At 44.6% G+C, this 15,983-nt stretch overlaps 1 protein-coding gene across 1 annotated transcript; it reads right to left on the bottom strand.

Annotated features, from left to right (window-relative positions):
- Positions 1–469: 469 nt before the first annotated feature.
- actb2 (actin, beta 2) lies at positions 470–4,323 on the bottom strand. The gene is made up of 6 exons (XM_042704427.1): positions 4,215–4,323; positions 2,710–2,839; positions 2,365–2,604; positions 1,607–2,045; positions 1,320–1,501; positions 470–1,201 (listed from the first exon to the last, which is right to left on the bottom strand). Exons 2-6 carry the CDS (start codon positions 2,830–2,832, stop codon positions 1,058–1,060), a joined length of 1,128 nt encoding a protein of 375 aa, XP_042560361.1. The 5' UTR covers positions 2,833–2,839; positions 4,215–4,323; the 3' UTR covers positions 470–1,057.
- Positions 4,324–15,983: the final 11,660 nt, after the last annotated feature.

Below are 15,983 nucleotides of genomic sequence, written 5' to 3'. Positions count from 1 at the left end.
TAAACTACAAACTCATGTTGACAACTCAATGAAGACCAGATTTACAGAAGCACAAGTATCTTTACACCCATAGCACCATGACTCATCTCTATACTGCCCTCTAGTGGAGATGGGGAGAAGTGGATAAAAAAAAAAGCTCTAGCTGTGCATGTGAAGCACATTTGTAGTAATGGAGGGTTTATGAAGCTAGCATCTCCCAAGACCTAAGCCAGAATCAAGTGCTTTAAATGTTTCTTTAAAAATGCATGTCGAACACTTGGTGGTCTCCTTGGTTTGGTGGACAAGCACCAACTTGCCTGCTGTGAAGACTTTATACCAACTCACCCAAAACCATTTGACATTCTGTTCACCCACATTATTCTACTTCTGAAAAACTAAACATATCTGATGTTTGTAGTCAGCTACAAAGACAGAAACTAAGATAAACTTAAGACAACACTTGAGGGCACTGAATAAACAGAAAACAAAGTTTTAACAGGTCTTAACACATGTGCACTTTATTGGAATTAGTCAGTGTACAGGTTGGCCCCACCAAATGTCTGGCACCGCCACGGTCCCTAACAACTTGTACATATGCCCAGGGGAATGGTAACCTTTACGTGTTTGAAATAAAGGTAAAGCTCTGTTTTTGCATAACAAAAAAAAAAAAAGAAAAAAAAAAAAGGACCAAGATTTTAAGGCTGAAAGTACAAAAACCCAGACATTGTTTCCATTACATAATTTACATACAAGCAATACTACAATGTTAAGTATGCTCCCAATACTGGGCAGCCTTCATAGAGGCAAATAAGTTTCTGAACAATGCATTTAACAAACATTTGGAATGACTAAAAAGAAAAGAAAAAAAAAAAAAGAAAAAAAAAATGTACATTTTAAGTCCTCGGATGCATTGTAGAACTTCGGGGATGCTTATTTGCCAAAAAACATTGCCGTCACCTTCACCGTTCCAGTTTTTAGATCCTGAGTCAAGCGCCAAAATAACAAAAGCCATGCCAATGTTGTCGTTTCAGGTTTTTCTCTGCGCAGTACGAGTCGGCGTGAAGTGGTAACAGTCTGTTTAGAAGCATTTACGGTGGACGATGGAAGGACCGGACTCATCGTACTCCTGCTTGCTGATCCACATCTGCTGGAAGGTGGACAGGGAAGCCAGGATGGAGCCTCCGATCCAGACAGAGTATTTACGCTCAGGTGGGGCAATGATCTGTAGGGAAACAAAGAAAAGTTGATCAGGTCAAGTCAGGTAAACCAACTGAATGTCCAACAGAATAGCATTTGGGGGGTATGTGTATATGTATATATAATATATTAGAGATGCCCACCTTGATCTTCATTGTGCTGGGGGCCAGGGATGTGATCTCCTTCTGCATTCTGTCAGCGATGCCAGGGTACATGGTGGTACCACCAGACAGCACAGTGTTGGCGTACAGGTCCTTACGGATATCGACGTCACACTTCATGATGGAGTTGAAGGTGGTCTCATGGATACCGCAGGATTCCATACCTGGTGAGGTACAAGATGTCATTAGATCAAAGTGTAGTCTTTACACACTAGTGGTTATGGCATACATGTGTTTACATGGGTATTGTGCCAAGCACACCAACTTACCCAGGAAGGAAGGCTGGAAGAGGGCCTCGGGGCACCTGAACCTCTCGTTTCCAATGGTGATGACCTGTCCGTCGGGCAGCTCATAGCTCTTCTCCAGGGAGGAGGAGGAAGCAGCGGTACCCATCTCCTGCTCGAAGTCGAGGGCGACATAGCACAGCTTCTCCTTGATGTCACGCACGATTTCCCTCTCAGCGGTGGTGGTGAAGCTGTAGCCTCTCTCGGTCAGGATCTTCATGAGGTAGTCAGTCAGGTCACGGCCAGCCAGATCCAGACGGAGGATGGCGTGGGGCAGGGCGTAGCCTTCATAGATGGGCACGGTGTGGGTCACACCATCACCGGAGTCCATCACGATACCAGTGGTACGACCAGAGGCATACAGAGACAGCACAGCCTGGATGGCGACGTACATGGCTGGGGTGTTGAAGGTCTCGAACATGATCTGCCAGAATGTAAAGAAATTTTTTTAATTTGCGTTCCAACTTCAAACCCACTTTCAAATGTATTTACCAAACCATGCTGTAGACATTAGTAGTCAAGACCAGTGCAGAGAACCAAGAACACAAAGTGCAGGAGAAAAACAAAAGAGGAAAGGGGGAGGGGCACACAAGGTAAAGACCTGCAGGTTCCAGGAAAAGAAATTCAGGATGGAAGCGAGAGAACCTAAAGGAGGTTTAAGGGGACGAAAGTAAACAGATGAATAGGAGAACAGAAAGATAAAGGGTTTGCGTAGATGTATTGAGAACTAGATTACCACATACCTGTGTCATCTTTTCCCTGTTGGCTTTGGGGTTCAGGGGGGCCTCGGTAAGCAGGACGGGGTGCTCCTCGGGGGCAACACGCAGCTCGTTGTAGAAGGTGTGATGCCAGATCTTCTCCATGTCATCCCAGTTGGTGACAATACCGTGCTCGATGGGGTACTTCAGAGTGAGGATACCCCTCTTGCTCTGGGCCTCGTCACCAACATAGCTGTCCTTCTGTCCCATACCAACCATCACACCCTGTAAGAGCAAATTGAAGGTTAGAATCAAATTTGAACGAGAATTCAGAATTTTCAAAAACAGAATTAAACTAAACCACCAATCTTAAATAAAATGGCTGCTCACCTGATGCCTGGGGCGACCCACAATGGATGGGAAGACAGCACGGGGAGCATCATCTCCAGCAAATCCGGCTTTGCACATACCGGATCCGTTGTCAACAACCAGTGCGGCGATTTCATCTTCCATGGCTAAACTGCAAAACGAAAAAAAAGGAAATCATTAGTCATCGGCTCAACATGCTGTCGTCGCTTCACTTCCTGTTCCGTACTGCACATTTTCGACTTGGCCACTAGGTGGCGACAGTACTGAACAATGCTTTAGAGATAGGCGAGACAAAGGAAGTCCCTCTGCATTCTCTCATTATTACCATAAAAGGCAACGGTTTGAGCAGCTTTGCGGCTGCCGGGAGAGTGGCATGTAGCCAGACCAAAGGGGTTCAGTAAAAGGAACAGATTTCGACATCCATCATGCCCTCGGCCACTCCCTGAAGCCCACGAATTAAGTTTCATAACGCCCTCCCACCTTTCGACAGTAAACGTAAATTATATCAAAAAAGGTACGCTTTATTGGTGCGTCACAGATCCACTAGATACCAGTCCTGTACTGAAACAGTAACCATTTGCTGTTAGAAAACTTGCATCACATAAAACCGGCATCCTTTATCCAACATGTCAATGACTAAACCTGTAATACTCGTTTACGCGACAAAAAAAAATAATAATTTAGACCTAATGTCAAATCGACTTGAGCAATTAGAATAAACTCATGAATGTTGATTGCAGGCTATGCACCAAGTTATTCAAATATCTCAAAGCTGCCATTATAACAAGCTGGCCACACCTTAACATCGCTTCATTATCTTAACCAATTCTTCCAACTAACTTACACGAGTCTGGTCATCTGACGTTGCTGACTGCAATTCAAACCAGACACCGGCCGGCATTCACCAACCAATTCAGGAATAAGTAACGTTACGCCATACTAATAACTTTTTCCACCCTACACGACAAATAAAGAACAAATGACCCAGAACTGGCAGTGACCTCATATCTATATGCATAAGCTTGAAGGACAGTTGGTCGACCATAGCTAAGCCATTTCACAAAGTAGGTCACACCCAGCTGCAGCACAGGCACAAAGAACCTCGCATGGTGGCTTGAATAAAACGACAAAACCGGTTATCAATTTTTTTTTCTTCCGCATTGAGTGTTAATACAATATGCCCCAACAGTAAGCCACTCAAAGCCAGTCTTGGCATCAAGGAACTTGGTATTAATTTAACTCAGCCAACTGTGCCGTAATCACTTCGTCATACATTCATTCAACTACTTGTATATTCCAAATGGTGTTACTGATTATCAACATCATGCAATTTTGCACAAATAGAAGTGGTGTTGCCCTACCCTTTACTAATCGTCAATTTTTTTTTACCTTAATTACAGAAATAAAGGTCATTACTTTTGCAAATGCTCATTCCTCAAGATCCTCAAATTATGCCAAGTAACTTGCACAAGACTTGGTATGTACTCAAAACCGTGAGAAAACTATTAATTAGACAGAGAACTTACCTTAGGTTTGGGGGGCTTTTTGCCGGTTTAAGAGAAAATGTTACAGGCTGATGATATCCCGCACTAGCTGCGTGTGGAGGAGCTCAAAGTGAGCTGTAGAACGGCGAGGGCTGTGTTTTATACTCAGCCGGCTGCCCGGCTCGAGCCATAAAAGGTAAACTTTCTGAGCTAAGCGATCTGATTGGTTCGGCGTCACACACCCGGCGTGTCGCGTGCACATTGCTACACTTGCTTGCAACTTGAGAGTGAGAGAGGGAAGCAGGCGTGAGCAAAATAAGACAATTTCAGAGGCCTAGCCCAAGCTAGTGGCATTAGCTAACATACATTTGCAGTGCTGTTTCCAGAAAATATAAAGCAATGTCGACCAACTGTCAATAGCCATGAATAATCTCTGAATTAATCGGTTCATGAAACTGGTAAACAAAGGCTGTACAAGGGCTGCTGAATGTTTGGAACCAAACAGTCGCGATTTAAATGCACTTTTAGCCTAACACAACTCTACAATCTATATACCCATATTAATTTATTGCCGTTAGTAAGGACGAGTTTAATCGTGATATTCAGGCCCACACCGAACTCGTGAAGTATTGGCTTAAATAGAAAATTAACTCAGCAGTGTCAAGATCGCTACATAGGCCTACATAATCGGTGAACTATCAAATATAATGAATTTCGAAATAGTTTTAAACGTGTCCGATACAATATGCTTATTAGGAAGATCTCTTGCAGCGTAACTATTATCCTGTCTATGGGGCCTGGAAACTACCGTTTGGGTTCTGGACCGGTGGCTGTGAGAGGTGCTCGCAGCCCCCGTTTGGGTTCTGGACCTGTGGCTGTGCCATGAATGGCAACATTTCAGCTTTGAATTATATTTACATAGAAATGTAGCAGAGGAGGTCTGGCAAATAAGTGTGTTTCACTGACAAAGTACGAACAGAATTAACTGTCTTTCAATCAGTTGGGCTTCAGAGTCAAGAGAGTGAGGGAAGTACCATTGAAGGAAGTACTAACTTGAGATAAAGATTTAAAATGACAGTTACACTGGCAGGTTTGATTCAACCTGTTCATGTTGTGTGTGTGCTATGCTGTCAGTAAGACTAACTGTTGAGGACATTCTATGAATTCTCAGGGTGCCAGGAATACTTGCACTCTCTCACACACTCTTGCACTCTCTCACACACTCTTACTCTCTCCCTACAGTATACCAGTAATTCTTGGTTTGTCCCACAGTCGTTGAAACAAGCAACACTTGTGGCAGATAATATGTGCCTTTACTTACTCTTTCCTTAGTCAAAGTTTCTGTATTACGCAAGGTGTACTGAAAACAACAACTTGGCAATTCAAAGTTTGATGGCACCACAGGTTGGGAGGGGTATGGAATAGGGGGTTGGGGGGGGGGGGGGGGGTAGTACAGAGGTTGTTGTGTTATAGGCTCTAACAAACTGTGTGATAGGTACCAAATTTATGACTGTGCCCTGCGCATGTGAGCCTGGTTAATATGTAAGCTATGAACTCCGAACACATGAACCTGAGTCAGAACATGTGTCAGCTCATATTATAAACACAAACAGCTGATTATGACAAACTGCTATCTTAAATTCTAATGTCCACATCATTAAAGTGACCTCAAATCTTTGTATATATCACATATTGAATATCAGACATCGCACACCCCCTCCTGCTTCAACAGGTGGAAGATCAGAATCAGAATCAGAATCAGAATCAGAATCATCTTTATTGGCCAAGTACATTTCCACATACAAGGAATTTTTCCTGGGTTTAATTGCTCTCAATGTACTTAAACTGAAAAATATGCATGCAACAGTTTAGGATAATAAATAAATATAATATATAATATAATAATAAAATATAATAATCAGCACTTCTTGTTCTGTCTATTGTGTGCATGCTGTCGTGCTGAGGTGATGAACTGGTTCCACCACACGGTCTTACTTCAGCTTTGCTGATTTATACTGAACATAAAACAACTGATAAGCCTAAGGACATTGTTTCAATTTTTTTTTTGTTAAGCTGTATGTCTTAGTTTCTGTCCTCACAAGAACATCATCATTCGTTCCTCAGCAGCATCTTAATGATAAGTGAACCAAAATATAAACCAACGGTTCTTTATTATCAAAATTCAAGTAAATGAGATGTAAGCTGTTTTCAGCTTAACTAAATGACCACTGCTGAAAGAGGAGGTGCAGTTGTAGTCCTATGGGTAGACAAGCAGTAAGTCACTGCAGTGAACTGGCCAGCAGTAATGGCCATAGTTCCTATGCTGGCAGTGCCTCATGGCGGGGGCAAAAATAGTACGTGGTGGTGTAAAAGAATGTTTCAGCGGGTAAGCAAACACTGTGACACAGTGTCAGAGCAGACTTTCCTCCTCAAAAGGATGCAGTGGTTGCTGCTGCCATGAAAGTTAAACTACTACCCTCCCCCATCCCTTTGAGAGACCCCCCCCCCCCCCCCCCCACACACACACACACACACACACACACTACTCTACCCTTCACAAACTAATACCCATTGGAAAATGTCACTGAAACATCTTTGCAATTGTTTTATGTTTTTTTGACTGAGATGTTTCTATGCCATGTTCTACCCATTGTGATGGATCCCAGTTTGATTGACACATTCTGTGGTTAGATTAGTAAGGCTGTTTTAGGATCGTGTTACAACAGATGTGTCTTTTTAGGACTGCAGTCCCCCTGGGGGTCCCATCCCTTTTGAATGATGTTGGGGGGTTGATCCTCATTCCCCATCCGCCCCCTTGGAAGATATTAACTCTTCAAATTCTTTGATTCTCAGTAAATATCATTATTTTATATATATAAAAAGGTGTTACGGTCAGGATCATGGAGTATATGTGTGTGTGTGTGTGTGTGTGTGTGTGTGTGTGTGTGTGTGTGTCTGCTGTCCTTGAACATTCTGTGTGTGGAGATGGAGATTTCATGACCATTTTCCTCAAAAATGATGTGGTGAATTTATGTGGAAAGTCAGATACCAAGGTTTTTCCCTCTTTACTGGATCATCTTGAAACTGCAAGGAGCCAGAGATTTTCTTCCATTCAGTTTCTTCTTCTGTTCTAGCATTTCAACATTTTTAAGATGTAATGCTAAATGAAAAGACACAAATAACAATAAGCATTAAACATATTTCGTATACTTTCAGTCCTTTGTCTGCCATCATCATTGTCTGCCTTGAGAAATGAGCACTGACATAATTAGGAGTAGTTAGAGAGGCAAGGCACTGAAAAAAAAGAGTTTTGGCACCCTCCCTGTTTCCCTTGTCCCTAGCTGGCCAGAAACTAGCCAGTCTGCTCTCCCTCTGGCCTTTGTGAGGATTACCCAGAGGCACACCCCATCCTCCCCCAGTCCCTTTGGAATGCTAGGCAGACACTCCCTCTTGAAGTCCAGCTAACAGCACTGAGCCACTGGCCACATCCCCATGACTGCAAATGGAGCATTGATTAGCTATCGTCAGCTATCACAGTCAAAAAATACATTGATCTTCACATTCAAGTCATTTGTGAGTGGTTTTGGGGGGGGGGGGGGGGGTTCTGTGGTTGGAGGTTGCCTGCATAAGTCAGATGCCAGAAGCAACACCAGAATCTTCCGAACGGCCTCTTAGTGGATAGATCGGATTAGCCCACTATTGAGGGTTTAAAAGGATCCATATCCTTCTGCCTTGTCCCCTCACCAGTCCTCAACATGCAAGTAATAATTAGGCCAGCACACATAGCAAGGCATATCAGGGTGGCAGATGACGCCTGGCCAAAATAACGATAAACGTTTTATTAAACTCTGAAGTTACTCTGGCTCCTCCAGAATCAAGGAATTCTTGGAGTGTTTATATTTATTATGATTATAATAACTTCCAACTTCGGACACAATCATCAATAAAAACGCAAATGATTGTCCATTTACCCATATTAAGTTGTATCCAACTTCTAGGAGGTCATTTAAAGACATTTGCTGGTTTTCACTATGAAAAAGAACCTAAAACCTTCCCTAAAACAATCGGCACACAGCTCATGTCTGCCCTTTTATGAGCATAGCTGTGCATTGGTTGAACATCCCCAAAACAAGGAAATGAGCCTGACATGAGTTCCTTATTCACGTAACTTGGCCCCTACAGTAGTGACTGTGTTCAGTGTGCTTCTACATGGCAGCTTCACTTCCTCTTTGCGGAGTTGTCACAAGCGGATAGGCTCACAGGTGCCATTTATGGTGCTTGAGATTTACACGGTGTGGAGAGAAGGTTGTCAGCAGATGCCCGTCACCCACTTGACTCAGTCCGTTGACGCTGGCGCCCTGCTAAGGTGACACTGCCGAGTTTAGACTCATCACCTCAGTGATATACTGGAGCGTGTGGCCACTCAACGCCTTCTCACTTCTGACCCCCGTCTCGCTCTCTCTCTCTCTCTCTCTCTCTCCCTCTCTCCCCTCTGCTTTACATGACAGCCAGCGCAGCTCCTGAGAGAGTGGGCATCCCAGTCTCTCTGCAAAGGGAGATCAGTGGAGATCAGCTTATTAGCGTCCTGCTGGGTTGACAGAGGCCGCTAACTGGAACTAAGTTACCCAAGTAACCCTTCCTCTTCTCCCTGACTATCCTTCTAGTGGCTTAGCACCCTTCCAGATTCATAGAAATAACTGAGCTCACAACTGAATGAATGTCTGTCATACAAATGTATGTGTCAGATGCATATCTAGAAAGTTCCTCCAAAAGCTTTTCAGATAAACAATATCAGTATTCAAGACAGGGCCTGTCAGGGCTGAACAATACTTTAGCGTGTTTATCCGTGATATTGACTGGAATATGCCATTGGACGGCTACACATGCCAAGGTATGGAACACGCCCAGGCCCTGATGGCACAGTTTCCAAGGCAAGGATATCTGCTTTTCTAACCCATAAACCTGGGCTTCCTAATCTGTCCGGCACCATCTGTCCATGCAGTCCAGTGCACCGTAGAGGGGAGGGCGGAGCGGAGTGCAGGGGATTGGCTCAGGGGAATGAATCAGACTAGCACGTCCTCAGCTCTTGCTCACAGCACACGGCCTTCGAATCAGCATGGGGAGAGATTACTGTGCCAAGCAGCCTTCTTAGCATGCTGCCACAGGAAGTTGAGTAATAGCAGACAAGAGGGAGAAAGCACACTATTGCAGAAATCCATCCGGACAAAAGCCATTAACTCGCTTACAGCAGCTTTTGACCAAATTTGTACTATTCTTTTTCTGTGATAAAGGGAATCCTGACAAGATATTTAGTATCTAACGCCCTTGTCTATTTAGGCCAAAGCCCCCTTAATTCAGACATAGGCTGTAGGCCTGGCTCAGCCTGAAAGCCAGATCAGAGAAAATGAAGCATAATCTATAAGTATAATCCCACTGTTGTTCTCAACCTCAGTCCATGCTATGTTAGCATTTGTGTTTCCCTGAGGGTTCTTTTCCAAGTTTTGGTCAGAACCAGTTTGGTGGCCCAATCATGAGCAAAGCCAAATGAACCTGTACTACCAGTGTTGACTAATCACCATCAAAGGTAGTTACTGTGAATGTATATGGTAAGGTCTTGCGTAGTGGAGGTACAGGGAGAGCCCTGAGGTGTGTCGCCTCTTACGCAAAATCCCGCTCCTTTTGAGTCAACTAGGATGGGAACCACTTCAGCCTGTAAGGCGCGGTTCCAGTATCAATATTTGGCTGAGGGCTATATTTGGAAATCTCTCGGTGAAAACATGATTGTGCAGTCCACGGTAGAGGAGCTGGCTATTGCCACTAATATTATGTGTGGGTAAAAGAGTAACTTTATTTAAACAAGTCTAAGATGTTGGGTTTTTAAGTTCTTTTGACTTTCACACTCTTCATTAGACTTTTCTCGCTTTATTTGCTTTTTAAGTTGTTGTTTGATACAGTTGCACCTTATGACAATGCCTTCTAGTATGAAGCTAAAACTGGTTTCCCTTCTAAAAATCACAATCTCTTCGCAAATCATTGAGATATGCGGTTGCGACTACAGGCCATTTTTGGATGCCAAATAAGGGAATGACCCACACATCTGAACAGGAACTGAGTAACTCAGGGATGCCTATTTCTTCAGCAAGTCCTCACAGGAAATCACATTCAGCCCTTTTAGCCCCGAGTGTAAGCTAAGCCAACCCAGGAATGTGCAGCTCAGTGGCATGCCTGCGCTGACTGCTCCTCGACATGCTCTTCAATAAACCTGCCCGTTGCCACAGTAGTGTGAAAGGGAAACACCAACAACAAGCCGTGTGGACAACTTCCACCCCCACGCCCTGCAAACTATGACCCCCCTCATTTAGGACCTGCCATTGTTTTAGCTAGACAATTTTCAGAGCAGTAAAGTTTAATAAATAATCCAAACACAGCTTCTTCAGTCACTAAATATGTGAGGCCTTGAATGATAAGACATGCTCCTATCCAGGTCTGTGTTTCCCAAAAGCGTCATTGACCAACTGCTCTGGTAACCAGGGAGATAAAGTGTTCAAAATAATAGCCCCTCTATCATTTAACTATGGTAGCTGTTCAACTATGCTTTCAGGAAACACAGCCCAGTGTGTTCAGCCTTGTGTGTTCTCCATAGTAAGTTATTAGGGAGTGTCAGGATGCTTGAAACATGGAGTAACCTTTGGTTGCACCTCAGGAGATCTTATGTAAGAGCACGGAGCCCTGTTGGATGTGGCACTTAGTAGTACACTCTGGAAATAAGGCTGCAGCTCTGCCTTTTAGAACATCGTGACTGAAAAGAAGTGTGAGTCTGTGGTTAACCAACTTTGGCCAATATATGAAAACTCCTCATATGAAATCTTTCTGAAATCTAAACTGGCCAACTACTTCTGTCTGGGAATGCAGCAAGTCATGGTTCTGCAATCTTGCCTGAGTAAACAGATGTTTGTTTGTGTTTGCTATTTATTTCACAGTCTCTCCTCATATTTATTTTCCTTAAGGGCTTAGCTTTAAACCATTCGTGCACTTTGGTTACGAGAGGCCTCGCCCTTCTGGTAGTTGTAACAGCAACGACCATAAAAGGAAATCTTTAAGTGTGTCACATGGTAACAATGTCAAGAATTCAAGGCCCCTGTCACATGGGACTTTCTCAAGGAAATCAGATTGAAACTGCCGGGGCCAAATGAATGAAGTAGTGATTGGTGAGATACCGTGGGGAATGTGTGCAGCAAAGAAGATTTTCACTTCTGCCTTTTGATTCAACTGTAAACTGTTATCATTGTTCATGAGAATACTCCCCCTCTCTGTTTTCTGTGGACTTTCCTAGTTTTGATTTGTTGTTTTGTTTTTTTGTGATATGACTGGTTGTTTATGTAAAAATTCTGTGTGTGTGTTACTGAGCTGTTGTTGTTTCTTTTGCTGCTGATTGTTCATAGTTTATTTTAAAGCAATAGTTTACTTTTGTACAGATTCCTTAATCGTGAGCGCTGTCAGCAAGAGGGAAGTGGTTGTGATGACAACAAAGTCTTAGCCTTATATAGTCAGCCCTGACAGGGGAAAGCACATGAGAGGCTCTTTGTCTCAGTGACTGATGGCTGATGTTCTGTTTGTCTTTGGTCGTGCCGCTGTGCTGCCCTGTGTCGCCAGCTCTGCCAATGATTTTCATCCTCACCCTCTGTGGCATATTCACAATCACTTTCCCACAGCCTAGACTTCTGGAGTCCACTGGGCTCTCTCATAGCAAGCTGTCTGATCTACACTCCCTCTGCAGTTAACACACACACACACACACACACACACACACAATAACATTTAAATATCCAAAATATAGTCATACTTGATACTTGTAGGCCAATTACAACTTCCGCTGCTGCCCCCCCCCCCCCCTGTCTCCTCCTTACACTGCTTAGATGGCAGAACAATTGCTCTCACAAGGCCTTTAGGCTAGGAACGCCTCTTTGGTTCTTGTCTCTCAGGCTCCATATATGGTGTGAATGAGCAGGTAGTGATTGCCAAACTTAGTCATCAAAGCTTGCAGTCCATTCATTGCGCAGTCAGCTTGCGTAGTGCTACCGCTATCGAGGAGGCGTGTTCTCCTGCCCTAACCCGTCTCTGCTCCGCGTGTCTACTGGGCTTTTAACTGCTTGGACGCAGTCAGTTGCACAAAAGCTCATTTATGATGTCTTGTGCTGTAAGGACCTTTTTTTCAGCCTCTATGTTGTTAAGGGCTGGCTTTCAGTTTTTAGGCTCACTTCCTGTGTGGAGATTTACAACAGGAAGTGGCATTGTTACACACAGGCGCATACAGCAGTACTGTTTTGTGTCAAGTATAGCTGTGTAGCCCAGCTTGTTGTTGTCGCCATGTGAACAATATTGTTTCATTCATGTACACTTAAGGAAGAGAGGACGCATCCGCATGTAGTCCAATGGCTTTGTGTTGCAAAAGGAAATGCTGCAGGTGTAATGGTCGCCAGCGGGTAGAGTGCTGTGCAGTTAGTGAACCTTACTCCCTGGCACGCCTGTCTCCCACGCTAGAGGTTGCAAATTTGAGTCCGGTGCAGGACTGTGCTTGTCTACGCAACGCAGGTTACATTGGTGGCGTAGACCTGTACGGGAGTGAGGTTTAGGGGGGGGGGGGGGTACAGTGCTGTGCAGTGAGTAAACCTCACTCCCCCATACCTTGGGAGGCATGCTAGCGACAGACACTAGCACCCATGGGTTTTCGTCTCCTTGCTAACACATCTGCCTCCCATGAATGCGGTGGGCGAGTTCGAGTCCAGTGCGGGGTTGTGCTTGTCTACACAACACAGGTTAACAGGGAAGTTATTTTTTAGGTAGCAGAATAGACAGAGTTACATTTCCACATAATAGGGTGACATCTCTACTATACCATATACCAGGGCGTCAGTTCCATGGGAGTGTAGACCTATAATTCCTTAGATTCATTGATTGAAATATATCAGCTCAGGTCAGATTGCGGTGGATGCTTGAATGGGCCCACGGCAAACACATTTTTGGGCTGGGCTTCTGTCCTGCGGAGTGTCTGTAGCCTGAAGATGAAAAACTCTACGAATGCCAGCAAACAGCTGTGTGCAGGGCCTGCAGAGATCCATTTCTCCTCTGTTTGAACACTGAGGAATGAAGCTCTTGTCCGTGCATGTTTGTGTTTCTCAGGAATGGTAATTGTCCCTCTCGGTGAAGGCACACACACTCTGTGTAGTCTGAGTGACTCAGTATTGAACATTACAAAATTGAGCTACGTCCCTTGATTTGTTCGATCCCTGTAATCAAAGTTGTTATGGGGGAGGTTACTGTGGATTGTGGGGGGAGATATCTATTTACAATTTTCTAATCCATTGGCTTTTTAAAATAAAATAAATACGCCCACTTTGAAATCCTACTGCACACTTCCTTTTTAAATTACCCTTTTTCTTACATGAATACAATAGCATATACAATAGTATAGCTGTACTGATAATATGAACATTGTATAACCACTTTCATGTATTCATTCTTGAAACAGCATTATCTGCAGCCCAGTAACATCAGACCAAAAATGAAGACAGAAAATACGTCAAATGTCCCTTGCGTCACTCATCCTGTTAGAGCAACAGCTTCCTGTGTTTTTCAGGGCTGTGAGCGTAGTGAACAAAGTGTCTTTTTATCTTTCTTTTACATTTAAAAAGATTAAATTCAGAAGGTTTTGCAGCAGGAACTGTCGACTCTGTGTCTGTTTCTTCCTGCTTATAACAGATACCATTTCTTCTGGTGTGTCATTACAATTGATACATGTCCCATTGCAGGATCCCCAGGCACTAGCACGCCCCAACCAGCCCAGCATGAATGTAGGTCAGAAAGCATGTCACTTCTCATACTCACACTTAATATGGCATTGTTTGCTCCAAAACTCTTCCAAAACAACGAAACAAAAAAAAATGAAATACTGTATGTCATTGTTTTTAACTCATTCATTTATGCACTGACTCATTCACAAGCATTCACTGAATTGATCGTGCCATACACAGTTTTATTTTATAGAGGCCAAATCCGCTCCAGAAAGGGATACAGTCTGAAGGAGACCAATTTTTAGTCGGCGACCCACATCTAGTCCAGAGCACAGCTTGTTTGTGCCTGTTGGGAGGCACTCGAAAGCCCTTGTGCCTTCTGTGTATCAGTGCACTTCACATTTCAGTCGTTTGCTGTCTGCACTTCTCACTGTGTAGGTTCACAGAGGAGAGCTGCCCATGTAGATGGTAGTGAATCAGACATGCTTAGTATTCCAGCCAATCCTCTCAGGGCCCCCAATCTCCACACACTCCTCCTCTCCTGCCCGACAGCACCCTCTCTCTCTCTCTTTCTCTCACTCTCACACTCTCTCTCTCTCTCTCACACACACTTTCTCTCACCCACACACACACTCTTTCTCTCACACACACACACTCACTCTGTCTTTTTCTCTCTGTCTGTCTGTCTCTCTCTCTCTCTCTGTCTGTCTGTCTGTCTCTCTCTCTCACTGTCTCTGCCACTCACTTTCTGCCTCGCTTTGTTCCCTCGTGCCCTCCTGCCAAAATGAAGTGCATACTTGATGCAAGGTCGTTGAGAGGCCTTCAAGGGTAACAAGGGCTACAGCTGGGTGTTTGGTAATGCAGCTTGAGCCTTACCCCAAGCCCCAGACTCAGACACTAAGAGAGCAGGAGGATATGCATCCATGCAATGGGACACACGTGCAGGCCTCACACCTGATCACCAGAATGTATGTCAATATTATACTTGCCTGCCGCCCCCCCCCTCCTGTTCATTGTCTTCTCCTTTTCCTTCTCTAGTCTTTTCCCTGATCTTGTCCTCGTCTGTAGCAGAGCAGGAGGTTCAACAGGCCAAATCCCCCATCTCCAACAGCCGGTGCTGTAACTGCATCATGAGCCCAGTTGCCTCATGGGAAGTGAAGCTTTGGACGGGCTCCCTCACGGTCATGCTAATCACTTTCACAGCAGTGTGTGGATGCCTCTGACGGTATTTACGACTGCAGATGTTTTAAGACAGAATACAACTGGAACCATCTACAAAATTCTGTGACTTTAAGTCACTGGCAATGCGATCAATCTCTGAGCAAGTGAGGACAGCATAGGGGTGGTTATCAATAATGAAATCACAAATTGCTAATAATTCAGCTGTAATTCCTTCTCCCAAGAGGTAGAGTGAATGCACAGCGCAGTGGGTGGGTGGGGCAGTGAAGCAGATGAATTATGTGGATGAGAAAGGAACGTGTGCAAGAATGAGTAGAACTGTCATCCATCCTCCCACTGCACGAGACAGACAGTGAGATGGGAGAGGGAGAGGGAGAGAGAGAGAGAGGGAGAGGGAGAGGGAGAGGGAGAGGGAGAGGGAGAGGGAGAGCGGGAGAGAGAGGAAGAGGGAGAAGGAGAGGGAGAGGGAGAGGGAGAGGGAGAGGGAGAGGGAGAGAGAGAGAGAGAGAGGGAGAGAGAGAGGGAAAGGGAGAGGGAGTGAGAGTGAGAGAGGGAGAGGGAGAGAGAGAGAGAGAGAGAGAGGGAGAGGCAGAGGGAGAGGGAGAGAAGGGAAAAGGAGAAGGAAGGAAGAAGATGAGAGGATTTGCCTCGGCTCTCTGACAACCATGCCCTTAAAAGGCAATTCAGTCGCTCAGCATGACTGACTGGAGGATGGGCCAGCTTTTATTGGAGCTCACACCAGGTGTCAGGCCAGGTAATCGCAGGCCTTCTCAGCAGGGCTATCCCTGTCCAATCACCTGCCGCCAGTTTTATGACCATTTCAACGGGGGAACCTTGATTG

Source organism: Clupea harengus, unplaced genomic scaffold, assembly GCF_900700415.2.
Source record: "Clupea harengus unplaced genomic scaffold, Ch_v2.0.2, whole genome shotgun sequence".
NCBI classification, from domain to species: Eukaryota; Metazoa; Chordata; class Actinopteri; order Clupeiformes; family Clupeidae; genus Clupea; species Clupea harengus.
This window is presented reverse-complemented; position numbering and strand designations above follow the sequence as displayed.

Excerpts from the sequence above, each read along its gene's own strand:
- actb2 (XM_042704427.1), bottom strand. The coding sequence starts at position 2,832 with ATGGAAGATGAAATCGCCGCACTGGTTGTTGACAACGGATCCGGTATG. Across the intron at positions 1,502-1,606 it reads CTTCCAGCCTTCCTTCCTGG|GTATGGAATCCTGCGGTATC; the intron begins GTAAGTTGGTGT and ends GTACCTCACCAG. Across the intron at positions 1,202-1,319 it reads CCAGCACAATGAAGATCAAG|ATCATTGCCCCACCTGAGCG; the intron begins GTGGGCATCTCT and ends GTTTCCCTACAG.